This window comes from Onychomys torridus, chromosome 14 (assembly GCF_903995425.1).
Source record: "Onychomys torridus chromosome 14, mOncTor1.1, whole genome shotgun sequence".
NCBI classification, from domain to species: domain Eukaryota; kingdom Metazoa; phylum Chordata; class Mammalia; order Rodentia; family Cricetidae; genus Onychomys; species Onychomys torridus.
Window position 1 is genome coordinate 45,552,525 of NC_050456.1, and position 26,552 is coordinate 45,579,076.

At 46.6% G+C, this 26,552-nt stretch overlaps 1 protein-coding gene across 6 annotated transcripts; it reads right to left on the bottom strand.

The window, feature by feature from the left end:
• Max (MYC associated factor X) lies at nucleotides 1-26,552 on the bottom strand. Of its 6 annotated transcripts, none has more exons than XM_036206354.1 (6): nucleotides 26,270-26,552; nucleotides 25,574-25,600; nucleotides 17,328-17,435; nucleotides 2,696-2,819; nucleotides 2,135-2,219; nucleotides 1-1,475 (listed from the first exon to the last, which is right to left on the bottom strand). In XM_036206354.1, exons 4-6 carry the CDS (start codon nucleotides 2,732-2,734, stop codon nucleotides 1,288-1,290), a joined length of 312 nt encoding a protein of 103 aa, XP_036062247.1. In that variant the 5' UTR covers nucleotides 2,735-2,819; nucleotides 17,328-17,435; nucleotides 25,574-25,600; nucleotides 26,270-26,552; the 3' UTR covers nucleotides 1-1,287. The 6 variants fall into 6 exon arrangements, 4 of the variants coding, with proteins under 4 accessions (XP_036062247.1, XP_036062245.1, XP_036062246.1 ...); XR_004946537.1 differs by having other exon boundaries at nucleotides 1,412-1,475; nucleotides 2,131-2,219; nucleotides 26,270-26,545; XR_004946536.1 differs by having other exon boundaries at nucleotides 1,413-1,475; nucleotides 2,119-2,219; nucleotides 26,270-26,545.

Consider the following 26,552-nt stretch of genomic DNA (forward strand, 5'->3'; position numbering starts at 1 on the left):
GATAAAATAAGTTTTTATTTATATTCTTATAGTAAAGGGGGAAGCCTTAACTTGCAAGACAGTTCTTGGGCAGTATGTACAACATACTTTTTATTTCCATGGAATGGAGTCAAACACCGACTGAGACTACGGAGTATACTCTAGCAATCAGCAAATGCCAGCCGGCAACAGAGTGGGCAAGGACAGAGAAATGAAACCTGAAGACGGAAAACCCTTCACTGGGATCTGCTGACCACAGCCAGAGCCAGGGCTGGATCACACAGTGGCGACAAGTTCCAGGACTGGAGGCAAGGAGGGCAGGGAGGCTGTACTGGGCTGTGGGTTTAGTACCAGGTAAGTCGCTCTTGGTATTTACATACAAAATAGTTGGCTCTGTTTCTTAGAAATACACACAGAAGGAAATGAAGATTTGATCATTGCTTTATGAATCTGTCGCTTTACAATGTCGACATCATCAGAAATAGGGGCATGTCATTCAGATTCAAATTTCAGTAGCAGGAAATAAATATCAAAACATCATCACTGGCCCTTAATACAAAACCTCTCCCCCACCTAAGACTCCCTCCCCGTCCCACCCACGAATAACCACCCCACCACTCCCGGGAGGCTGGCTCACTGCTGCCTTCTCCTATACATACCAGTGTCACGTGACCCTCTGTAAGGCCGGCTCTGCAGGCTTAAGCAACTGAAGAGTGAAATAAGCCAAGGACTCTGCAAACCTGTCCCCGCTTTCCTTTACACCACAGACCCTCCAAGAATCTGGTCTCTCAACAGGAGTGACAGCTTTCCCAGAAACCAATCCTTACAGGAGAGGGGCTTAATTCTCATTCCTCCAATCTGTCATCTTGTCAGAGCAGAGCAGTTCAGAGATTCACAAAGTCCACCAAACAGAGGTCAGGGGACTGGGAGGGAGGGCCTAGCGGGGCAGGCGTCCTCCAGGCACACACTCTGAGGGCTGGAGGAGCTGGGGGCGTGGGCAGGACACCATGTACTCAGAGGTCTGGCCGGCTGTCTGTCCTCCACAGAAAGAGCTGCCAAGTTAGGGTGTTTTGGTTTAAAATTCCTGGTGGGGACAGGAACCCCTGAAGGGAATACATTAAAAATAGTGGACACAGGGATGGGATGAGAGCTGTTGTCCAAGAGCGTCTATGCAAAAGTAAGAATTAATAAAGAGAGAAGGAAAATAAAGAGTCTTTTGATGGTTTTGAGGGTTCTAACGATGAACTGAGAGGAGGAGGCGGCGATGATGGAGACGACAGTTTTTATTGCTGGCCTGCCCCGCATGGCTTAGCTGGCCTCCATCCGGAGTTTCTTCCTGCTCTGGGGCTCTTCAGGCTCGGACTCTGAGCTGGAGTCTGAACCCCCATCGAAGGCAGAGATGGTGCCGCCCTTGGCGTTGGTGTAGAGGCTGCTGTCTGAGGAGGGGTAGCTGGTCTGCAGCTGGGCACTTGACCTTGCCTTCTCCAGTGCACGGACTAAAAGGCAACCAAGGGAGCATGTTACCACCTTCTGGAGATCCGGAGAAACCAAGTCTCAGACTCAGGGTCCAGCCTGTTCTTCCTAAGGGTTTGCTTGCTGGCCCCCAGGGCACAGGGTGGCTCAGAAATCATTCCCTTCTGGTGGCTGTTCCCCCTTTTCCTTTCCCAGCTGGGCTTGGGGGCCCAGCACACATGGCCAGGCACTCTGCCACACCACCCTGAAGAGAAGGCTTGTGATGAGACACCGTCCTGCCATGGACCCAGCAGAGACCAGAGCAAGAATTCCCTGTTGGATGGAGCAATGCACCGATAGAGGAGAAGCCAGCCTAGCAATGCCAGGCTCCATGAAGGTGTGACGGCCCAATGACAGCAGGAAAGGACGACAAAACAGACTGGGTCAGAGAAAACTTTGGGCTTGGCTCTCATAAACAAAATCCACTGGGAACAAGCTGGACACTTGGAAGCAAGTCACCAATACACACAAAATACCTGGGCTTTTCAACAGACACCCCTACATGCAGGCTGCTTGGCCCATAATCCAACCCTCTGCCGCCACCCGCTGCCCATCCCTTGGTTGAGCTCAGCTTGAGCCTGGAGGATCAACCCTTCATGTTATTTATTTTATGTGAGATGTTCTAACCCAGGTGGTTACTTGCATTTCCTGTTACTTGCATCTTCCATGAGGGAGGAAGAGAAGTGAATTCCCCAGGAACAAAGAACTTGATCAGCTCTCGCTTTCCCCTGTGGTTGTAGGAAAAGGCGGGTGTGAGCATTGGAGAACAGCAGGGGCCTGGCCCATAGGCTGCCCTGATTGGACTACTATTCACAATGGGGAGGGCTCACTGTCCCTGAACTCCTGGAGACTCTGGTACTTACACAGCACATTCTACTCCAGGGACCTCAAAACTCCGTTCAGAAACCTGATGCCAGGTGTGACCCTACTGTAGGCAGAGCACCTGAGTCCCAAGGAAGGGAGAGACCAGGCCAGAAAAGATACAAGCCTTTGGATGTTCAACTCCCTAGCTCCTCCATCTCCTCACTGGAGGGTCTGGTCCTTCCTCAGGATGGCTCTAACACTCAACTTCGAAGGCCCGTGGAGCAGGGCTGAGGATGCTTCTGAGGCATGGTCCTCTGGCTCTGACCGAAGGCCCAGGTGTGAAAGCCCCAGCCTGGCCGGGCACAGCAGGGCCAGTCGCCCCATGAGCGTGGCTGCTCACCTTGTTGCTCCAGAAGAGCATTCTGCCGCTTGAGGTCATCAATGTCTTGCTGGTGCGTGTGGTTTTTCCTTCGCATATACTGGATATACTCTGTTGCTTTGTCTAGGATTTGGGCCCGGGATGCCTGTTGTAATATGAGAAAAAACATGGGACAAAATAAAGACCAGGCCTGAGTAGCAGGAGAACCATGTCTTTCTCTGGCAACAGCATGACAGACACACAGACACACACAGACACACACACACACACACACACACACACACACACACACACACACACACACACACACACGAAAACAGGAGGTTGGGCAAGATTGAAAAGGCTGAGGAAAGAGGAAGGGCTAGCTATGGCCATTACCCAAGGTGCCACGTGATTCCCAAACTTACCTACACAGATCTCAGCTCTAGCAGGAAGCCCAGACTCAAGAGCCCCACTGGCTTCTTTAAAGACACCGGCTAGACTGTGGCCGGCCTGGGCTTACAGTCTGTTTGACTCAACTTGTATCCCTCTCACCTCCTCTGGACCTTTTCTGGTAGATTTTGTTTAGGACAGGGTTTTAAGGTCAGGCAGGCCTCCCAACTGTAGGGATTACAGCCACGAGCCAAGCTCTCAACCCTCTGGCTCTTTAAAGTCTTCAGTTTGCCCATGCCCAAGCCAGGCCAGCCTTGAACTCACTACGTAGCTGAGTCTGGCCCTCTCGCCTTCCCCTTCTGAGTGCTAGGGTGCCACTCTCTGTGGCGCTAGTCTAATGCTGGGGTGACCACTCCACTCTCTGTGGCACTAGTCTAATGCTGGGGTGACCACTCCACTCTCTGTGGCGCTAGGAATTCAACCCAGGACTTTGTACGTGCCAGACCCGGCTGGACTTCATCAAAGAAACTCAGGCCATATACACTCTGCTAGGGCCTGGCTATAGGCAGCCGGTTCAGAAGGACAAGATCATGGCTGGCCCGGAATAAAGGTGGGTACATCCTTCCATCAAGGTCTTAGGTGTCACCAACCCTCAAACTCTTGGTAAGTAAGCTCAGCTGAACAATGCTCCTGCTGTATCACCATTTTTGTCTCCTGTCTAAAGACTCTCATGAAAGCTGTAGGTACTTGATGTCAACACAGGAAGGACATGGAATTGGGCCATCATCCCAGGAAACAGTCACACCTCTACGATTATAGTAGGCAATCTGGGCCTGGCTCATCAGGGGAACAAGTAATAAAGAAGTCATTAAAATGGGTAACAGGTTACTGTTTACTGTGCCCCTAGAATCACAGTGTTTGGACGATGCCCAGCATATGAAGGCCGGGCAGCACAGGAGCCCAAGTCTAGCACTGGCTCCAGAGGCTGAGCATTAGGCAAGCTTTGCACAGGTCTGCATTACATCCCAGTGCTCCCAAACCACTCAGAAACAACGGAGAGGGGAAGCAAAGAACTCACCAGGACTCAAGCTTGTAAACCTGAATTTACTCCTACTAAATCCTAATGAAAACTGACAGACCTCAGGGTAGGTGAGGTGAGCGGTGCAAGGCCTGAACTTTACCAGTCCTCGAAAACACTAGTTTCCAGGTTTTCCTCTCTTTCAAGGTGATCTGCTCAAGAGGAAATCATTCATATTCAATCAATCATTTTTATCTGCTAAGAGTTATGTGCAAGGCAGACACTGTAGGGAAACAAATGTATTAGTCATGGCTTCTCTGCCCGTAAGTCTAGAGGGGAAGATAAGTAGTATCTATATGCAGACAAGCCACAGGCAGTGCTGACAAGTGTAACCTAACAGATTACAAATGTCATTGAAAAGGCAGCTTCTGGCTAGGGTGACAACCCTCCATGTGCTAGACACTGGCCTTGGCACTGCACAGGACCCCACACCTCCATACGAAGTAGTGAGCTCTATATTACACCAAGGTAGAACTTTTGAGAAAAGGTCAGAACAGCCCAAGGACATGCAGAGAGGTAAGCTGGGCCTGCTCCTTTAACTGGGTGAGTAGTCAGCCTGTGTAGGAGGAAGGAGGTGATCCAGCAACAGACACTTCAGTGGGTCTCATTTCCTCAAAGAGAACGTAGCTGGCAAAACAGGGAGGGACCAGAAATTAGTAAGGACCAATTAAAATAGCCTGCCTCTTCGACAGAAATGTAACTGAAGCTGTCTAGCAGGGAATGGCAGGTTGAAGGTTAGGGATTCAGGAGACAGAGTTGTCTTACCTATTTGTACCCACCCACAGACATTCCTGTCCTAGACTAGAAATCCTCTAGCCTCTCTATCACTGACAAATCCTTATGCATATTTACACCTCAGTCTCATCCACTGAGCCCAGACCTGCCTTGAAACTGGTCTTCCTGACTCAGCCTCCCAAGTGCTGGGATCCTAAGTATGCCGATCTCTTTTGAAGTTGCCCATTTTAAAGCCGGTTTTCTAACAGTTCCCAGAAGGCAGCACTAGTTCTTAAGCACATGTGTGCATCTGGGACAGGGGAGAAGGCAGAGTCTGAAAACGAGAGCACCCACAGATGGCCAGGGTCGACTGCTGCTGAGCAGCAAACCGCACAGGCCTGTGTGCTCCCAGTTTCTCTTTCAGATACTCAGAACCAGAACCAGGAAAGCAGCATCAAGAGAAAAGTGAGTGGTGAACACAGCAAGCCAGAAAAGGGAACATGGTCCTCTAGGTGACAGCAGTTTTCACTACAGGGTGGCTTCAGTGAAGACTGAATTATAAAGGCCCAAACCAGTGCTTTGGAAACAGGGGGTCCCTAAAGAAGACTGGCCTGTTTTTGTTCGTTTTTAATTAAAAAAACAGAAACAAAAACAAAAACAAAACTTTTGAGATAGGGTCTCACTACATAGCGCTGGTTGTCCTAGAACTCACTCTGTAGACCAGGCTGGCCTCAAACTCGTGATCTACCTGCTTCTGCCTCTTGAGTGCTATTAAAGGCGTGTCCCAGCACACCCGACTGACTGGTCTATCTTAAATTCAAACCTAGTGTTCAAGGCATCCCTAATGCTAAACACAACACAACCCTTCCTCTAGCCCCATGAGCTAAAAGCAAGAGTGATCACATGAGCAGGATGCCCTTGGCCAATCAACAATTCCAGAAAAACGGTCCGTTTATCTTGTCCTTCCCAGGATGCTCAAACAGTCTAAAAAAATCAAAAAACAAAACAAAACCAAAAGAACCCACAAGACAGAATGCCACAAAATATGAAATTTACATCCACTCCAGGGGGAAAAACAAAGGTTAAAGTCAGAAAATGCTAGATTCACCTGTACTCTACACACCTCCTCTTTTCAAACCATGGAAGACTACATGAGCAGCCACGAATGTATGGCATGGGCAGGGCCCCTCCTGGCCTTCATGAGGTCATAGCACTCAGACAATGAACACGAAGGGCCTGGGATTTGCGGCATGGACTATGGAATGGCTCTAGGCTTTCAGCTTCTGTTTTCTGAAAAGGCTCTCTGTCAGCTGAGGAAACTGACAGTGGTCACAGGAGTCCTGTGACCACAGAGCAACCACTGCCTTGCAAGCACCCAAATCATTTTTCCTGTTTAGTTTTTAATGTTTAAAAAGCTCTAACTCTGCCTTTCTGAGTAGAAATGGCTCTTCTGAAGAGTTTGGACAGAGCCGTTGGACAGGAGAGATTGGCTGAGGGGACTAAAGTGGTAGCTATGCTACATATAAACAGCCAACATGGGGAGTCACAGACTAGCTGCTGGGCAGCCTGGCCAGTTCTTGTTGCAAATCCACCTTAAACACAGAAGTAAGAATAACCAGTACAGCAGAAGGATGGTATCGGCTCACTGAGTGCTAGCTGCCAGTACCAAGTACCCGACACAACTTTCCCTCAGGACTTGAACCCAAGTCTCGGATACACTCATGTTTAGGAACAGAGGAGGGGCTGCAGCACTAATTTAAAAGACAACAGAACCACAGAGACAGGCTGTCATGGAGAGGAAAAGTAAGATGAGGACAGAGCTTCAGGAGAACCACTGATGTGCCTGCAGGGCAGCCATGGAAACCCTTGTGAAGGTGCTTTCCTCCAAGCAGAATCCACACGGCGCAGGCCTGGGCTGTAGGCAGTCATAACCACAACTGGCTTGGAAAAGTAGCAGCATCGAAGGACACTGCTGTCCACAGATGAGACCTGAACAGGCTCCCAGCAGAGAAGAAATGCTGGGTGAGGAAGAGCCTGCAGACGGCAGCAGGAAACAATCCTCGTCGTGGCAGGGCTGGGAGGTCAGCTCCCACAGCCTGCTGCCTTCACTGCCTCTTGACAACCGGAGGTGGGGGGGTGCAGGGGGTGGGAGGGGTGGGGTGGGGTGCGCACAAGGCACAAAGAAGACTCCAGGTTTGTAGCAGGGGGCCCGAGGGCAAGGAAGGCCAATCCATTCTCTAGAGGCACACCCCTTTTTCAGAAAACACGTTTCTTGGCAAAAATCTACATTTCACATAAGAACTCAAAGCCTTCAGCGCAGCTGATTCTAGTTAGAATCCTAAGGCTTCCTATGATTCCTGAGGTTCATCAACACAGCCACGGCAAGGTTATTAAGTCCTGGTTAAAGCACTGGCTCCCCAGTCTCCATACAGAGCCGGTGTAGAACTCATAGTGGAAGAGCAGAACACCCAAATGCTCTTCCTCCAGCAGCCACTCCCCACCCCCACACAACACACTCTAGTCCTCAGTCTTACCAGACTTACTAGTTTCTGTATAAAAAGCCAAACTGGTTTAGACAATAGGGTGTGGGAGGCAAGGTGGAGCACAGTAGCCCCAGATCATCAGCTTCAGGAGCACCTCTGCCCTTCCCTGAGGGCCTAAGGCCAGTAGCTTCCTAGTCCCTGTGCATCTCCCAGCCAGATTCTGGCTGGGCATGGCGGGCCATTACAGCTGCTGTAATCCCAGTATTTGGGAAGCTGAGGAAGGAGAATGTGAGTTCAAGGCCAGACTGGTTACAAATAAGATCTGCCTTGAAAAGTTCTAAGTGGGGGAGAAGGCAGGCAAATCTGGTGCACATTTCTGGAAATGAAAACCAGCAAATCTGCGTAACAAATGTGGGTCTCCTATAAACTAGTTCACTCCAAAATGGAGCCCTCAGTGGTAGCAAGGGCAGCTGAAGGCTGTCAAGTTCCCGAAGGGCCTCAAGCTTCCAGGCCTGTGGCAGGCCTGGCTGACTGCAGGGCACACACGGAGATGACAGACCCTTGCATGACTTTGGCTTAAGGGTCAAGAATTATTTTTCAAACCTCATGGGCTTAATTGTGACTGGGATCCTGATAGAAGGTGTGCCACTTCCCATCAAACTTTGTCCATGAAGAGCAAGCCCAACTCCTAGTTCCCTGAGGAGGAAATAGGTCTAGTGAATGAACATGTGGGAAAGGATTTACTTTCAAAGATAAGAAACAAAAATGTAAAAGTAATTACTAGTTTTTGCCTAAGTTTCTGAGAGGCAGAAACAAACAAAACGAATCCCAGTGACTGAATTGATCAGTCAAACTCTAGGGAAAGACTCCAAAATGTACAATGAGAGAAAGGATGAAGACAGTCGTCGTGGAGGTGCCCTGGCAACACACAGCACAGCCGTGCCACTAGCCTCCAGCCAACTCCTGAGAAGGGATTCTGTATACAGAATGGCCACACACATCATGCTCCACAGCTACTTTAGTTATAAACTTTAAAAAGTGTGCAAAACCCAAACTGATAACAGAAATACTCCTCATCACTAAACACAAGTGACACATCATTTGCAGAAAAAGCAAGGTGTAAGTACAGCAAACTACGTAACACTTTATCAATGGCATGTGTGCCTACAAGGAGAACAGACCAGAGTGCACAGACCTACAATGAGTCCCTTGCTTCTTAGACTATCAGGTCTATGCATCAGGGGCTGGGAGTTCTCACGTAGGCTAGGATAGCCTCAAACCGACTTAGTAGCTGAGGCTGACCTTGAACTTCATCTCCCAAGTGCTGGGATTACAGGTGTGCACCACCATACCTGGTTAGCCAGTGGTGGGGATGGAACCAGAGCATCAAGCATACTAGGCAAGCCCTCCACCAGTGGAGCTACACCTACAGCCTCTGGGCTGAAAAGATAAAATAATAGCTTTGCTGAGGAGAAAAAAGGAGGTAAATCTGACATTTACTTTAAGGTAGTGGCCATTTTCTGTCACATTCAACTGGAGGATAACAGAGGGAGTAGAGTCTACTACAGTATCCAGTGTCATCCCACATTACCACAAGGCTACCGAAAACTTGGAGGTGATCAGCCAAACTACAGTGACCACAGTGTATTAAAAAACAAAAGAACACATACATAATGCTCTTAAATAAATAAATAGATAGATAGATAGATAGATAGATAGATAGGGACTGGGCATGGTGGGACACCCCTGTAATCCCAACACTCTGAAGATTGTGGAGACAGGAGAATCAAGAGTTCAAGTCTACTCTCAACTACACAGTCTGAGGCCAGCTTGACAACCTGTGACCCTGTCTCAAAATAACCCAAAAATCAGCTGGGTGATGGTGGCGCCCGCCTTTAATTCCAGCATTTGGGAAGCAGAGCCAGGTGGATCTCTATGAGTTTGAGGCCAGCCTGGTCTACAGAGTGAGATCCAGGACAGGCAACAAAACTACACAGAGAATCACTCCCCCCACAAAAAAAGCCAAAAACCAAAACACCTTCCTCTCTAAAAGAAAAAAAAGGCAGTGCAACCACAAAATAGTATTAAATTTTCAGTAATTTTAAATATGGAAATTATATCTTCTAGTCTGTTATCTTTAATTTTTCCATTTTATTTTAAAAATTACAGTAAAATTCCCCCTCCTTCAACCTCTCCCATTCCTGCCCTCTACCCTTTCAAATTCATGGCCTCTTCTCTAGGGTCTGCTGTTCTTATCTCTCACTTCACAGTCGGAGTTCTAGGATTACAGATGTGAGCTGCTACCTAGGGTTTTACGTGGGTCCAAACTCAGGGCTCAAGTTTGCACTGCCGATTTGCCCACGGGGCCCAGCCCTTGCCTTCTATAAAGTTAACTGTATTCACAGTAAGCTCTGTTTAGATATAGTTGTGGTTCACATTAAATGTCCACCAGACAGTACTGACTATCAAAGAACCTTAGGAAAAAGGGAAGCTGTAGCTGTGTTACAGAAAAAGGCAGATCTCTTTTTTCTTCCCATTTTTCTGAAGGTTTAGCAATTTTGTTCAAAGACAAGAAAGAAAAGATAATGTTAAAGGGAAGGTCTACATCAGTCTCTACCTTTCTCAATCTCAAGAAACAAAGAATGTTAGTAAGTCCCCTAGTCCTCAGGGAAAGCATCACCCCAGGCTCTTCAGAGAATTTACAAGCTGAGCAGGGTCAGGCCCGGTGGGTACTAAGACAGGAGAGCTTATGGAGCCACTGGAATTAAAGAACAAGAGAAGTGTTGAAGAGAGAGGATGGAGGTGGAGACTGGCAGGAGCAGTAAGCAGGCAGGAGATAATGCCTGGACACAGCCCTACAGTCACACCATATCTGGATCCTGAGGCTACAGTCTGACCCGAGGAGGACTTCAGGAAGCTGACAATGGCATTTTGGGACAAACAGAGGAAGCAAACACACTCTTCCATGATTCTAGGAGGACTGCTAAGAGAAAAGAGGCAAGCAAGGCCTTGAGGTCACAGAACCAGTTTATGAGAACTGAGCAGAAGCAGCAGAAGCTGACACTTGCCTAAATCGACGGCTAATGAGCGACGAAGTGAAATGGACAGGGCTCTGGTTTATAATCCATTTCAAAGACAATCTACCAACAGTCCAGAAGTGATGTACTAAAGGAGTTGCCTGCCTTCAGGGAATCCACAGGAAAGAGGTATCTCCCAGATACTATAACCAGGACAGACACAGAGCTCCTCCACTAGGCCTGAGAGACAGGCAGTCCCTGCCTTGGTGGTCTAATGAAGGCACAGCACAGCCAACAGTCAGGAAAAAAAAAAAAAAAAAAAAAAATCAGGGGAACACAAATATTGCTAAGATGACAGTGGGGCTGAGTATTTGCCAAGAACCATCACATTCTTTGCTATAACAAAGCTATTTGCCTTAAAATACACCTGCCTTCTTAAGGACACCAGACTTTACTGGAAGTGAAACAGATCAGCTCTGGCTTTGAAATGTTGTTAGATGCTACCCTCTTTCCCTGCAAGACAGCTAGACCCTCAAGAGTAGACACTACCTATTTGGTCTCTACACTTCTATAGCACTCACAGGGTCTCAATCACACACTCATGTGAGAGTTGGGTGCTGTTATTTTCTTTAATGGGCTGGGCAAACCACTGTTTTCCTAACTCTTACTACAACCACAGATGGACAACCTGTCATGTGCTGGATCTGTGATGGCATACAGCTCCCTGCACACTCACACCCAAGTCAAGAAATTCTGAGCTGAGTGCTGATTAGGAAAATTCCCCTTCAGACAGGCTTTCATGTAGCCCAGAGTGACCTCAAACTCGGTATATAGCCAAGGATGCCCTTGGTCTCCTGAGCCTCTTGCCTTCGCCTCCTAATCACTGTGATTACAGGCATGTAGCACCATGCCTAGCAAAATCCTGGGTTTAAATGCTGCATGCAAGGTTAGATTCTTTCCATGCATATCTATCAGGAAGAAACCCACAGCAGGACTGCCTGAGAGAACACTACAGACAATGAACAGGTATTTAAGAAGCAACTTAAAATGTGAAAAATCCCTATAAATCGCTGCCCAGCTGCAAATGTCAATGGTAGAAGCAACCATCTATTGCTATTGTTGACCATGTGAGCGGAGATGAGTGGCTATAAACATTCTTAACTGATTGATACTGGGGTTAATTTATGGGTAGAGGATAGAATTTTACTCTCATAAAGACAGCGATGGGCTGTCTACAAGGTTTTGCCTCCAACTACCAAATCAACATTGAGCTCAGGGCCTGTGAACCATGAGTAACATACTCCCTAGAACCCACCTAAAGACTATTAAAACAAGTAACTTCTATCAAGAGAAGTGATGTCTTTCTTGATAGCTGACGTCACTCTGGCCCACTGGCCCTCACTCCATCCCATCTTTCCCAGGGAGCTCCAGCTCCAGTTGAAAACACAAGAGAAAATCAAGAAACACCTTCAAACAACAGAGTAGGAAGGTCCACCCCGCAAACCCAGGACTGAAGACAAATCTAAATAGATCACAGACTGGCATGATCTATTCTCTGGGGATGAGTGGAGAGATGTGACATCAGAAAGAATACAGAGTTTAAGTGACCCTCAACTCTGCATTTTAGTGTAACCTCAATACATCATTTGGAGTATTTTCATAGTAACTCCCGTGTGACACACTACTAAGATCAATGGATCGAGCTCAAGAGAGCTCCCAAGAAATGACAAGATTGAAGTATTTAAGATTTCCTTTGTTGTTTTCTTTCAAATTTCACACACACACACACACACACACACACATATATAAAATGAACATGGAGCATATTCCTCTGTTACCTTCTCCATCCCTTCCACTTCACTGTTGCTTTCACATGTGCGTGCGTGCGTGTGTGTGTGTGTGTGTGTGTGTGTGTGTCCCCGTCTATCCGTCCTATTGCATTTAACTAAGGTCACTAGCACGAGTAGGGGGAGATTTTGTTTGCTTGAGATAGGTCATGGCTAGCCTAACAGGCTTTAGACCTGTGGCAGTCTTCCTGCCCCTGCTTTAGTGATGGGATTACAAGTGTGTACAACTCTACCTGGCTTGATTTCTTTAAAATACCCTTAGATACTTATCCTCCAGCACTGTGGTAAAATGGAACTTGGAAGTCCCGTTCTGCTCCTTGTTTGGGACAGATTGGGGTCATGACCTTAGTAGGCTCCTCATCTCTGTAACAGCAGGAGCACCAACAGTGAGTGCCCAATGGCAGGTGTGTTTCAGACAGGGTCACACATAGCCAGGCTGGCCTAACTCAATACATAGTTGACAAGGACCCTGAACCTCTGCTCCTCCTCCATCTCCTTAGTCCTGGGATTATGGGTGTTCAATACCACCCCCAGCTTAATGGCCTTTTCTTTCTTTTTTAAAGATTATTTTCTTGTGTGTGTATGAGAGAGAGATTCCCTGTAACTGGAGTTATAGGAGGTTGTGAGCCATTATGTGGGTGCTGGGAATTGAACCCAGGTCCCTGAAAGAGCAGCATACTTTTAACTACTGAGCCATCTCTCCAGTCCCTTGGCTTCTTAACAAAAAGGTGAATATTCTTTCACAGAGGATAGGAGGAACTAGTAACAAAGCCCCAGTCTATAGCCTAGGCCAACCCTGAACTCATAGTCATCCTCCTGCTTCAAACTCCCAAGTGTTAGGATTACAGAAATGAGGAAAGATGGGCATTCTTTATGATGCTCCCTCTGTCAGACACTAGAAACGAGCAGTAAATGGAGTTTGTGTCTTACGTGATGATACGCTTATGTCATTCCAATACTGAGAACTCGGAGGTGGGAATAATGTCACCAATAAATGCCATGTCAACCAAGGCCACCTAGGAGCTTACAGGCCTCAGTTACAGCATGAGAGCCTGTTCAACAGACAGAGAAATAAATAATAAAGGGTTTTCCTTGTGCTAGACACAGCGGCACACGCTTGCAGTCTTAGTGACTGAGAGGCTGAGGCAGAATTGAGTTCTGATCAAGCCACACAGCAAAATTCCACACCAAATTTGAAAAAGACCATTTTTTTTCCTACCCCATCCCCTAGTTTCTTGGTTAGGATCCAATTTAATCAATATCAATTTTTCTTTATTTAAAAAACAAAACAAACAAAACAAACAACAAACAAAACAATAAAAAACCAAGCAGAGGCAGGAGGACTTGGTGAGTTCAAGGCCAGCCTGGTCTATATATATAGTGAGTTCTAGGACAACCAGGGCTACATAGTGAGTCCCTGCCTCACAAATAAACAAACTAAAATAAGAACAAAGTAAAATGTTATATATGTACATAACACGTCTATGATCAAACTCATTCCTTTGTATACTTAAAGACACACACAAGGCCAGGCTTGGTGGAGAAAGCTGTTAGTCCCAGCACTTGGGAGGCAGAGGTAGGCAGATCTCTCTCAAGTTCAGAGCCAGCCTGTTATATAGTGAGTTCTTTTAACAGCTAGGACTACATAATGAGACCCTGTCTCACAAAACTAAACCCCCCCACACACACAAAAAAAAAACACAAACAAACAAACAAACAAAAACCCCCAAAATCATATTCATGTGAAACAAGAATCAAAATCACTCACTCACTCACTCACTCACTCACTCACTCAATCAATCAATCTCAGCATCTGGGAGCCTTAAGCAGGAAGATTACCACGAATTCAAACCAGCTTGACAGCCACAGAATGAAACTTTATTTTACAAAGCCAACCAACCAAACAATAATTCTAAAAAAGGCTTGGCTGGACACATATCACATAATCCCAACGTTAACTGTGGAGTCCCCTGGAACATAACAAGGCAGACATCGAAAGAGACTCCGATCAAAGCTTTCCCTTCAACAATCTGAGCTAGGCTCTCTAAAACTCACATGGAATAGTCATTTCACGACGACTTACATAATGTCACAACTTTAACCATTGCAATTCAAATCAAGAATGAGTCCATTTCCTTTGGTTCCAATACCACATTTGAAGAAGAAATTGCACCATGTAGTGAGAAGTCAGTCTGAAAGACCAAGGGGTGCAGGAAGTTGTGGCTCCTCCCTGCACCTGTGAAACTGTTGGCAGACAGAAGACTGATGAAAGCCATGCCCTTCACAAGGGAAGGGGCCGGGTTCAGCCAGAGTTAAGAGCAAGCAGGACAAGGACTCTGAAATAAGAACAGCAGCTAGTCAACTGACAGACAATCTGGTTCTCTTCCCTTTTTATAAAAAACACTAAGCTGGGGCACTTAAGAGGTAGAGGCAGGAGATGAGGAATTCTAGGTCAGCCAGGCCAGCCAGAGATATAAGAAACCCTATCCCAACAAACAAGCAAACACACAAGTTACAATGCAGGACCTGGTACCACCCTCTCAAGCATTCAAGTTTCCTCAACTGGCCTCTGAATGATCCTTAAGCCATGACCCAGGGCTGCTGTTACACTCACCTTCTTCCTGCCTGCGATGCCCAGCACCAGACAGAGGGACAGCTCTTCACTTCCATGAAATCTGCTCAAAGGCCATCTTGCCAGTGAGATCTGTTTGTCCTAATTCTAGTTCCTCCATGCCTTCCACTTTAATTTCCTCCACAGTGCACGTGCACACGCTCTCACACTCACTCACTGTGTGTGTCTCTCTCACACTTAGTCGCACACACACACACACACACACACACACACACACACACACACAGCCCTGGCTAGCCAGGAACTTGCTATGTAGTCCAGGCAGGACTCAAAAAGACCCACCTGCCCCTGACCTTCCAACCTTCTAAGCGCTGTGATTAAAGGCGTTTGCCACTGCCATGCCTAGCCAGTACTCTATTTTCAGTGATTCCTTAATTTCTATCATTTCCTTGGTAGAATAAAAAACTGGTCTTGTTATTTCTTGCTAAGAACAGTGGCTAGTGTGCATAGACCCTCAACGAATGTTTGCTGAATGGAGTAAGTGAAAGGGCCACAAATGGCAAACTATTCCATTTGTAAGCTACCAAATTCAAACCTCCAACTTCCTTGAAGGAAAGGAAGCAACAGGATTTCGTATAATAAAACTGTAAGGACGTAAGGAAGAATGTGCTGGCTAGCAAGGTAAGACAGGCTGAATAAGGAAGAGACACAGTTGTGGCTTGTGACCTGCTCTTTCAGCATGCCTCAGAACTGTCTGACAGCTTGTTCCGAGTGCGTGTTCCCAGGCTCCCTCCAGGAAGTTCATTTAGTTTGGACGTAGGTGGTTCGTGGCCCACCCCTGGAGAAACACAGCCTCAGTATCTCATTACACACGAGGCTTAGATCAAAGCAGCTCTTGTCCATGCAGCTCACCGAAATGCTGTTAGTGGGCACTGTGGTATACAGAGTAAGCACCAATAGGTCGGACATGAGTAAGATCATCTTTTGCACAAAGGGTGCATCTCTACAGTCATAAAGATTTCCTGTGGTGCTCAGGGTTGTACTCAGGAATGTTGTTCTTCCGGTAAGTACCTTGGTTCAAGGCCATTAAATCAAGTGGGCACTAAGTGGGCTTGACCCACAGCCGATTCTGGTTTTGTAATACTGTACTCACACAGCCTACTCGCGTTTCCCTTAAGCTTCGACTTACTCCACATTTCAACCACACAGAAGGCCACATCATAGACAAAATATAAAGCAGAGCCTTTCAACTTTCTTTAAACATGAAAAATTTAATCTGAGATAACCAAACAAATTCAGGACCCCTACCACAGAACTAAAACAGTAAAACCACTTAAAGTACACCTACAAGTAAAGACTGCTTTTATTTAAATAGTGTTTCTTAAGCCACGTATAGTAGTAGCACATGCCTGTAATTCCAACAGGCACAAGAGGCTGATCCTTAGTTCAAGATAGTATGGCTAGACAGTGAGATTCTTTCAAATAAACAAGCCAACCAAGTGTGTTTGTGGACACTTATATTCCCAGCACTTACTTGGGAGATGATGCAGGAGAGTTCAAGGACATCCTTAGCTACATAGCCACTTCCAGGCTGGCCTAGGCTATGTGAGACCTTGTCTCAAAAAAATAATTGTTTTTCTTTTTTTCAGTGTTGGGGATAACCCACAGGGCCTACAACAGTAAGTAGGCATTCCACTGCTGAGCTCTCCCCCCTTAACATGACATCAATAACCCTCAAACAATACAAGTATTCTCCCCCAGTTTACCATTTACTTTATGGAAGGGCTGCAGAAAGCAGCCTGTTACACAGTGTCAAGGGTGGAACTAACTGTGCAAACAAATGTTTTCTCCATATTCCAAGGAGTGACCTAACCCATAGGGTTCTGCTCAAAGCTTTTGTTTTTTGAAGATAGAAACAGCTGGCTCCTGCCTCTCCAGGGAAAAGAGCAGTTTCTAAAGGCCTTTAGGGAGGATGAGAATGATTTTTACTTCTTTTATATGAACACGTCTCCTAACTCTTGTTCCACAGCTTACAGTGCTCTTTACACATCTTGGGAAGAGTAGCTGCCAGGACTGGAAATCACTCGTGCCAGGCAGGTTCACAGCCCTGCCTAAAAGTGTTCATTTACACGAAGTACTAATGCTGAACTGCACAAGAGAAATTCCCATGGAGGTTTAGGGAATCACTGGCCTAGGGGATCTTTATTGATCACAAACTAATTATGGACCAAGTCATATACCACAGTATCTACTTATAATAATGTCATGAATGACTAATTTCTTTGCCTTGCATGTACAAGGTCCTGGGTTCAATTCCCAGCACAACCAAAGAAAAAAGTAATTAATTACACATATCCCCAACTTTGAAAGATCACTTTTAGGGATGTCTTACGAACAGCTCTATCACAACTGACGTTTTTGCTAAAGATAATAACAACTGAGATGTGTGGTACTCTTCCAAAGAATAAAAAAAAATAAGAGAGACCATGCCACCTGACTCTATTTCCTCACAGAAGGGAGGGAGGTCCTGGTTAAGTTCCAGAGCCAACTGGCTTTGTCAACAGACTCACCTTCTCTCCTTGGAGTGATGGGACTGAGTCCCGCAAACTGTGAAAGCTGTCTTTGATGTGGTCCCTACGTTTTCGTTCCAGTGCATTATGATGAGCCCGTTTGTCAGCCTAGGAGAATGAAGAAAGAGCATGTTAGGAATGCCACTCCTTTTACAGGTGGATGTGGTAAAGCCTGGAAGTGTATGCAGTCAGCGCTGTCCCTGGCAAGTGGACTGGGAAAATTTGCAGAGTGAGGTGGACAGTTAGGAGTCTCCAGAATTAGGCTCTGTTAAAGAGGGAAAAGGGGTAAGCAAGGCTTGCAACAGGAACATCCAAAGTAGCACGGTGGATCCAGGTCATGCACAAGTAAAACCAAAGTTATTCAAGGGGACAAAGTATGACTCTCCTGCAAGTGTCCCCAACCTACATGATGGAGCAGCTGCCAGTCTGTGGTTGCATGTCACCAAAGAAAGCTCCAGTGGGCACCTTCATAAGATATGGTTACTCTACCATGAGACGTGGGGGATGCTTCTGTCCACATGCAACCCACCATCCCAAGGCTCTTCTCCGACACCTCCCTGCTAAGAATCTCTATCACACCTTCTCGTCAAGTCATACAAGAAAGCTCCAAACCTCTGGAAAACTGAGATGCACCTGAGGTTATTAAGTCATAGCTGCAGATGTGCCAACTGCATTTGGGTTTCCTCTCACACGGGCGGAGCCAGAGGCACTTTTGGGGAGCAGACCTTCTGACACCTGCATGCTCTTCGTAAATGCCCTCAGGCCTGCAGCAGGGCAGGCCCATTTGGCACTTTCCTAAATACCCTCACCAGCCTTTAACCTTTCCTGCTTGGAATTATAAACAGTCAGCTGGTGAGGCTCCGGACTGCCAACCAATCAGGAAGAGGAAGGCAGTAGCACAGTGCTGGGGAGCCCTGCCAAGGAGCCCCATCTCCCTCTGCACAGAAGACAAGGGCCTACTTAAGCAAGAGCTTCACCACCTCTACATCAGGAATTACAGAAATCCTCTCCTGAGCATTTACCCTGACTAGAGCAGGCTGTGTTGAGCTAGCCTAAACAGCTTGTCTCTACATTAGAAAGTGGTCTGGCTAGTAAGCCCAGACAGAGGGCCAGGAATTTTGAAAATGCAACAAGCATAAACGTGGTCTAACAATGCCACTTCCAATGAATCTTTGTACTAGAAAAGATGGGCAGACAGATATCAGACAAGAGCCATGAGAAGAGAAGGACTGGAAATCCTTCTACTTTCACATTCTAAAAGTCTGTGACTCCCTCCAAGAGAAGTGCCTGGAGCCTTTGTGGACTGTTCCCTCCTGATTTCTCAGAGGCCTCCCCTACAGTTCTGCTAAATGGGTACATGTTTCCATCACAGCCTCGGTCCAGAAGATGGAGCACAAGCTGGGAAGATTTCTAAACTTATCCCTTCTTCTTCCACCTCAGTTCACTGTGAAGCAGAGTATTTTCTCTACTAGGTATACATAAAATAGAATGAGCACTCTGGAAGGACAATCAAGCTTGGAAAACCAGGTAACTTGGGAGAGGTGGCGCTATGTCTGTATCACACAATGCTAGGACAAGACATCCAGAGCTGTCTTCTAAGAGCAGTGTAAGCTAGCTTGAAGGAACTACACATCAATGCCCAAGTAAACTGGCCTGCCACAACACCTGAGCACGCAAGAGATCCAGGACCAATATCTGGCATACACTAGCCCCCTGGTATTTGCTCTATAATTTCCAAGATGGTCTATTTACATGCAAACCAACTGCTCGGCTTTGGTCTTCAGCAGCAGCCCAAGATACTCCTGTCTACTAAACCACTCTGACTCCTGGCCCTCCTCCCAGCTTAGAGCTGTGCACAGAAGCAGGGACACCAGTTACCCACAATGCCTCTTGTTGATACAAATAAAATCCGAATTGTCTGTTTTCTTTCTGGGAGAACCCTGAAAATCTCAAGCAGTTAGAACTTAGTTGGACTTGCTTTCCTGTGGGCCTGTGCTGTAAGCAAGCAGCTAAGTTTACCCTAACTCACCATCACCCCCAAGATACACCACCCCTCCCATCTGCCGAGCCCTGAAAGGACTCAGCCGGACAACAAGTCTTTTGGTTGGAGGACTGTAGTGAACTTGGCTGTAGACCACAAGCAGAAATCTCGGCTTCTCATCTGGGGAGTCAGCCAAGTTAGAAGTTGGCTCGGCTAGGAAAGGCAGCAGGCCACTGCCTGGTAGAACGCCTGGGCTGGGGACTGTTGTTCTCCAGGCAGTGGATGGAATTTCTGTGGTGGTTCCAGACCCAATTTAACTAGCAGAACGGTGGAATCTTAGAGCAACCCCTCGTGCCATGTCTACCCCTTAGCTGTTATGCCTGAATAGAGAGAGCCGCAAGGACGGATTTGTTTTTCCTCTTTCCCAAGCCTCATTTGCAAGCACACGTGAAAAACATGCGGAACTCACATGCCTGATTCCAGACAACTCTGAATTAAGTGGCATTTCTAGTGCTTACAGAGCATAGGAAAACTTGACACACCTTCACACAAGGCTGAGAGCTCTCCCTGGGAAAGTATTTCTAAGCTGCAGATGAGGATGATACCCCCCAGCCTTGCATGATGGACCAGTGAACAGGCTTTCAGAGTGCCTTGTTAGCCATCTTCTCTTGCAACAGGCAAAGAGCTCAGAATTGAAAAAGAAAAGTCTCTCAGCTTAAGGTACTAAGAGAGCTTCTCCCCTGAGCTGTCTTTTTAAAGCAGCACAGCAATTACTGTAGTGGACCAACAATGCAGCTCAGAGGAGCGCACCTTCTCTCGCCCGGACCAAGAAGTGTCTGGGCATGCACACACTGGGCCCGGCAGTAACTGTGGAGCAGGAGGTCACAGAGGTCCTCTTGGGCATGCCACCAGTTCCTCCATGACTCCCCATCTACCCTCCAGGAGCAGTGGCTGAACACGGCATGCTCTTCAACACAGGAGTTGCAGTTTCTGTCCTAATGGAAGCACCAGTCTCTGTGGTTCCAGAGAGGTCCACAGACGCTCACCAGGAACTGCAGTACCAATTCGTTTCTGGCTTTGAGGTCTATGCCAAGGTTTTTACTCAGTCTCAGTTTTAGTTCTACCAAACTTTTCCACGCTGGCAGACAGAAACAAACCCTTCACCTATAATTTGTCCACTTCTCACACTAACAAGCACATGTATCTGAGTGCTGCTCAATGTTGAAAGCAAGCCTTTTCTTAGTCACTAAACTGGCAGGACACAGAAGCTAAGGAGACCTGTTCAGAATTGAGGAACTCTCTCAAAAGAATTTCCACTTACTGCACAGAGACTGCATCTACATTCACGGCACCTCACCAATCAACAGCCTGTTTCCTGCAAGACCTAACATGGAGAGAGAAGTGTCGTACTGTAAGAGGATGTACAAGGTTGTCCAGAATGATGTTCGTGGAAGCTACCTGACACCCACCTAACCTCCACATGGAGGGAATCTCAATGCCAACGTAGAAAACCCTCTTACACAGAGGGAATCTGTGTCATCCTTAGTGGGCATTCAGTATATTTAGCTTAAGAAATGCAAAGGCTGCACTTTAGAAGGAATCACTTGTAATTATCAGTCTACTGAAACACTGAAAAACCCAAAGCTTCCAAATTCTCATATAGTATATTTATTACTTCTGATCGATAAGACCCAGATCAAATAAAACAATTTCTAAGCATCTTGAAAGTGCTCATTTAAGAAACACAAAACAACTGGCAACTGAGACGAGCAAAAGGAAAGTCTCCAGCAGGCAGGCAGTTCCTGCAGTTTCTTTCCAGACTCTTCTGAAGCCCATGTCGGCATACATTTCTGTGATCCACAATAAAAATACCTGTTTTTGAGGTTTCTCCCATCTTTTGGTGCCTGAAAGAACTTGGGAACACTACAACCCACACTTGCCATTACACTACCCATTTAAGAGGAAAGGGGCCTTGGTTAGGACATTAATTGAACACACTGAAGTCAGGCTTGACAGCACACACTTGTAATCCCCACACTTGAGAGGCTGAGGCAGGAGAATCACTGCAGAGTGGAGGCCAGGCTACACAGCAACACCCCATAACCCTCCCTACCCCAAATGAAGATCAAATAGGATTCTTTGATCAATTCTTTTATCCTATCAGCCTCTTGATAAAACAAGACAACTCTTAAAAACTTAACATCACCTTTTCCAGGCACACACAGGAAGGAGGCCTACTGCTTCCATCATCAGAGCCAGCACTCTGAGCAGAAACAAATATGTATCTTGCAGCACTCCTGCTGTGCGGCTGATCTCAGGTAAGACACAAGTTTCCTCAACTCCAGCCTCCAAAGTGGGCAACTCCCTTCCTCCCAAGTACACTTCAACCTCTAAGGAAGCGAAGAGCTGGGAAGTTACAACTACTTTAAACCAGAAAGGTCTAGCCGTGGACACACAAACCTATTTTAAACCAGCTACAGTACTAGTCAGTCGGCTGGTGGTTAACTGCAGCAAGCTAAGTTCACCAGATGTGCAGGACAATACAAGGAGAAAGGCCTCAGGCTGCCCAAGTCAGGAAGCCTACATTTCACATACACTTTCACTCTTTCCCAGAGAAATTTCCCAAACAGAAATAAAGTAAAAGGAATCACTTGTATACAATAACCATCAAAGAAACTTATCTTTAAAATACAACTTATTCTCTTAAAAAAAAAAAAAAAAAGTAACACCATCGAGATTCTGCAATTACCAAACTCGGCAGTGAGTGTTTAGGTTACTTCCTCTAAGAGCTCACTGTTCACTGGAGAGGCTGCTTCCGGGTGTGGAGGGCATCGCCAAATCAGTTTCACTTTCTGTTACCCTCCTTCCCAATAGTGAGCTCAATGCCTGCACTTCTCCTGAGGTTAAGATACTGTAGTGATGGTACAAAATATGATCATCGTTTCAGGTTAGGACCCACAGGCCATTTTCCAAATAACTTGGGGTTTTTTGTGTCAGGGTCTCACTCTGTAACTGAGCTCAAACTCATGGCAATCCTCCTGTCTCAACATCCTGAGTGCTGGGATTACAGGTGTGAACTTGGGCTTCAAACAACTTTTTAAAAGTTTGTCTGCAGTCCTAAATAGTTGTTCAGAGTCCACATCTCTTTTTCTTTTTAATGTTTGTCCAAAGACAAAACTTAATAGCTTTCCCCATTAAAAAAATGTATTTATTATTTACACTAAATTTCAATAAGCAAATAGATGTATTCACAGGGATGGGGGAGAGATCCATGTTTCTACCCCATTTGTGATAATTGTTCAATATACTGTGTCTATAATGTACCTGCTTTTTCTGTCTATGCTGTCATGATAAACTTGTACCAGATAAATCTCAACAAGTATATCAAATTAAAACAAAGGGTCTCAAAGTCCTTGGTTCAATCCCCAGCAACAATGAAAATTTCACTGTCTACGTTCCAAAATTAAGGGGAAAAAAATCCTAAGCACCTTAACAAAAAAAAAAAAAAAAGTAAAACCATCCAGACAAAGCAAGATCAGCCTCATGGGAAGGGAAACATTTTTGTAAATTAATTTACATCACCACCCAGGTGGACACTTTAAAAAGCAGAAGGCCTATAATAACTCCTTATCATAAAATAAGAAAACTTAGCTCTCATTGAAAAGCAAATCTAATTCCAACTCAAGGATGAGTCTTCAAAACAAGCCTTACCAATCCTCACCTTCTAAACCTGATCAAGTACTGGAGCAGATCTTAAAACTGGAGACTTGGAAGAGGAAAAGAAATTGCTTTTTTTGTTCTGATTTTGGTAAAACAGGATCAAATGAAAAATTCCAAGTCCATACTATCCAGAACAACAGTACCCAGGCATGGTGGTGCATACATGGGATCCCAGCACTTGGGAAGCTAAGGTAGGTGGATCTCTGAGTTCAAGGCCATACTGAACTACGTACTGAATCTCTCTCTCAAAGGAAAAACAAAGAAACAATAGCTGAAAAACAAAACAAAAAAGGAATTGACTTTCAGTAGAAGTATGTGTAATACTTCATAAAGAAATAAAACATTTCCTTCAGTGAGGATCTCAGAACAATCCTTAAGACCTCTGCCATAAGTGCACTCAGAATCAATTGGTTCCAGTTGATAATGCTCAGGCAATCTGTATAATCTCTGATGCTCTAATGAGCAGACACAACTGAAGAACCTGTTTTCACCTTGTGATTACTAAAGTCCTACAGCAGAGCTATCAAAGTGGTACCCTGCAAACTTGTATTTTCAGAACTAGGGAGTTAACCCAAGGCCTCCTGAAAGCGTCCTACCAAGCTGCATTCCCTAGCAAGAGAGACGAAGGTAGAGGGTTTGTTTGAGACAGAATCTCATTCTGTAGCCCAGGCTGGCCTAAAAACCAGAGCAACCCTTCTTTCTGCCAAAGCCTCCTAAGCACTGGGTTTACAGTATTGGACACAACCCTGGCTTCTTTTTTGGTTTTGGTGGGGTTTTTTTGGTATGTTGAGGCAGGGTCTCAATAAATTGCTGAAACAGGCTTGAACTTTTAATCTTTCTACCTCAGCATCCTGAGTAAGGGAGTTTACAGGCCTGGACAACCACGCCTAATTGCATCCAGCAAATTCTTTATAAGCCCCCAAACAGCTGTTCCACATATCATTTAAAAATCAAATAACCAGGAGCTAAAGAGATAGCTTAGTGGGTAAAGGTGTTGAGAGCAAACCTGATGATGCAAAGCTCAACCTCCAGACCCACATGTTGGAGGGGGAGAACTCACTCCTCCAAGTTGTCCTCTGACATGTGAGCCATGGCATGCACAGGATCACATACACACATTAAATAAACGAACGTAATTTTAAAAATTCAATTAAGTAGGCTGAGGTTATAGCTCCACACAGAGGAGTTGCCTGGCATGCTGAGCGCCCTGGGTTCAACTCCTGTAACAGCCAAAAATTATACGCACACAGATGCACCAGAAAAATAATCATCTGTCATTTTAACATTTCTCTTGAAGTAGGAAGATCCAGAGTATGGCTCAGTGGTAAAGGTCTAAGCCCCAGCCCTGAGAAAACAATAAGATCTGGCACCACTGAACTCACTCTCATAACAAGCTGCTGACTTTTTCGAAGGGACATAGGCTCCTAGTACTCCAGTCCTTCCCTCTTCCCTTGACAATCTCATTAGCTAATCCTCACAGGCAAATGTATAGAAGGCCCTCCCTCTACACTGCTCTTACTATTCCCAGGTATCATTCATTGTCGTCCCCTCTGGTTTGGATTTATTCTGAGTCTATTCTTTTTCTCTCTCCCTAATCTATACCCACATACTGCTTTTGTCCAAAGACAAAAGATGCTGTCAACTCAAATCCACAGAAACACCTACAACAACACTAACATCAAAACCTAACTAAGAATTTACTGATAACACTATAGGGACTCAGCCATCACCTTTCAGCAAACCTGTCTCTACAATACCACTTCTCAACGATTTTCTTTTCTTCTCAAATGGAAAAATCAGACCACAAGAAACTGTTGACACTGTCAGGATTTAGCATCTGGCTCCTCTCTATTTTCATTTTGTTGTTGTTATTGTTGAGAATACAATGCTTTTCTAGATTTTTTTTTTTTTTTTTTTTTTTTGGTTTTTTCCCCGAGACAGGGTTTCTCTGTGTAGCTTTGCGCCTGTCCTGGAACTCACTTGGTAGACCAGGCTGGCCTGGAACTCATAGAGATCCGCCTGGCTCTGCCTCCCAAGTGCTGGGAATAAAGGCATACGCCACCATGCCCGGCTTTTCGAGATTTTAAGAGTCTGCGGCAGTCATATGGCTTTGGCTAAAGGCGATTATTATCGTACCTGCAGCTTCACACAACTATGCAGACACTACTTAAGGCTTACTTGTTCCTACATAAACCTGACCAGTTTGCTCGGAAAGAACACTACCCTTTACTTCCCAATGCGCTTTCGTTTCTCACAGGCCTGAGCTGCATCCTTCACTGAACACTCCAGAACAACTGAGTTTGTGGCACCTCTCACGCACCTACCTACTTACTAGAAACGACCACCTAAGAATCCAGAGTCATAGGATTTGCAGTGCCCCCGCCCCCCACCACCTCCAACCCCAGCTGACTCCACCTCACCTTAGCGGTTAAGAGGAGAGTTTACAAGAATATTAAAAGTAAAGAACGATCTCTTTTTCTCTCTGACTCCAAAAAGGACCAAAACTGAACGGAAATGAAAATGAAATGGAGAGTAGGAGACGTACCGCAGATTGAAACCTCGGTTGCTCTTCCTGGAATAAGAGAGAAAAAAAAATAGAAAATATAGAAGTTATTTTTACACTTCGCATTCAATAATAAGAAAGAAAATGCCGGCGGCGGAGGAAGCAGCGGATGGGGAATCAGCCCGACACCCTCCCCTCCCTCTTTCCCCTCCACTCTCTCCAGCGGGATCCCGCAACCTGGTGGGGGTCCCAGGCGCCGCCCCTCCTTCTGGGATCCGAACCGGACAAGAGGGGTCCGGAGCACACCGCCTGCTCTCCCCGGATCCCCCCTTTCCCCTCACCCCCAAGATCAACGGGTCACGGGAGAAGGGGGATCGAGGACCCAAGAAGCAGGTCCTGAGCGCTGGTCTCCATGCCCAGGATCCGGACGGATAATGGGATCCCCAGCCGGCGAGAGTGGAGAGGGAGGCCTCGGCACCCTCCTCCACGGGAGGAGGCGGGGGTCCCGGAGGCCGCGTGTCTGCTCCCACCTTCAGTCCCAGGAGGCCTCTCCGGACAGGACTGGAGGGGAGCGAGCCCGGAGCGCGACGCAGGCGGTCCCGGCCCCGGGGGAAGAAGGGGACGGAGGCGGCGGCGGCGGCGGCGACCCGGCCCCCTCCCGCCGACGCCCCGCTGAGAGCCCCGGCCGCTGTCCCCGCCTGACAACCCGCACGGAAAGGAAGAAGCCCCGGGACTCACGTCGCTCTCCACCTCGATGTCATCGTTATCGCTCATTTCCTACGGCCCAGGGAGCGGCCACTGCAGCGGCGAACGGGGAGGGGAGGGGTAGAGGGAAGGGGGAAGTCACCGACAACAACAAGCCGAGTGCCCCCACGCACGCACTCACTCACTCACTCGCTCCCTCACTCACTCACTCACACACACACTCACACACACTCACACACACACAACACGGGCAACAACCACCTCACTGCAGCACCGGATCAACGGCGGCACGCACGCCCGGTCGGCCCCCTGACAC

Coding starts and splice junctions, on each gene's coding strand:
- Max (XM_036206352.1), bottom strand. CDS start 26,305: ATGAGCGATAACGATGACATCGAGGTGGAGAGCGAC. Junction 17,436..25,573: donor AACCGAGGTTTCAATCTGCG/GTACGTCTCCTA, acceptor TCATTCTCCTAG/GCTGACAAACGGGCTCATCA. Junction 2,820..17,327: donor CATCACTCCAAGGAGAGAAG/GTGAGTCTGTTG, acceptor ATATTACAACAG/GCATCCCGGGCCCAAATCCT.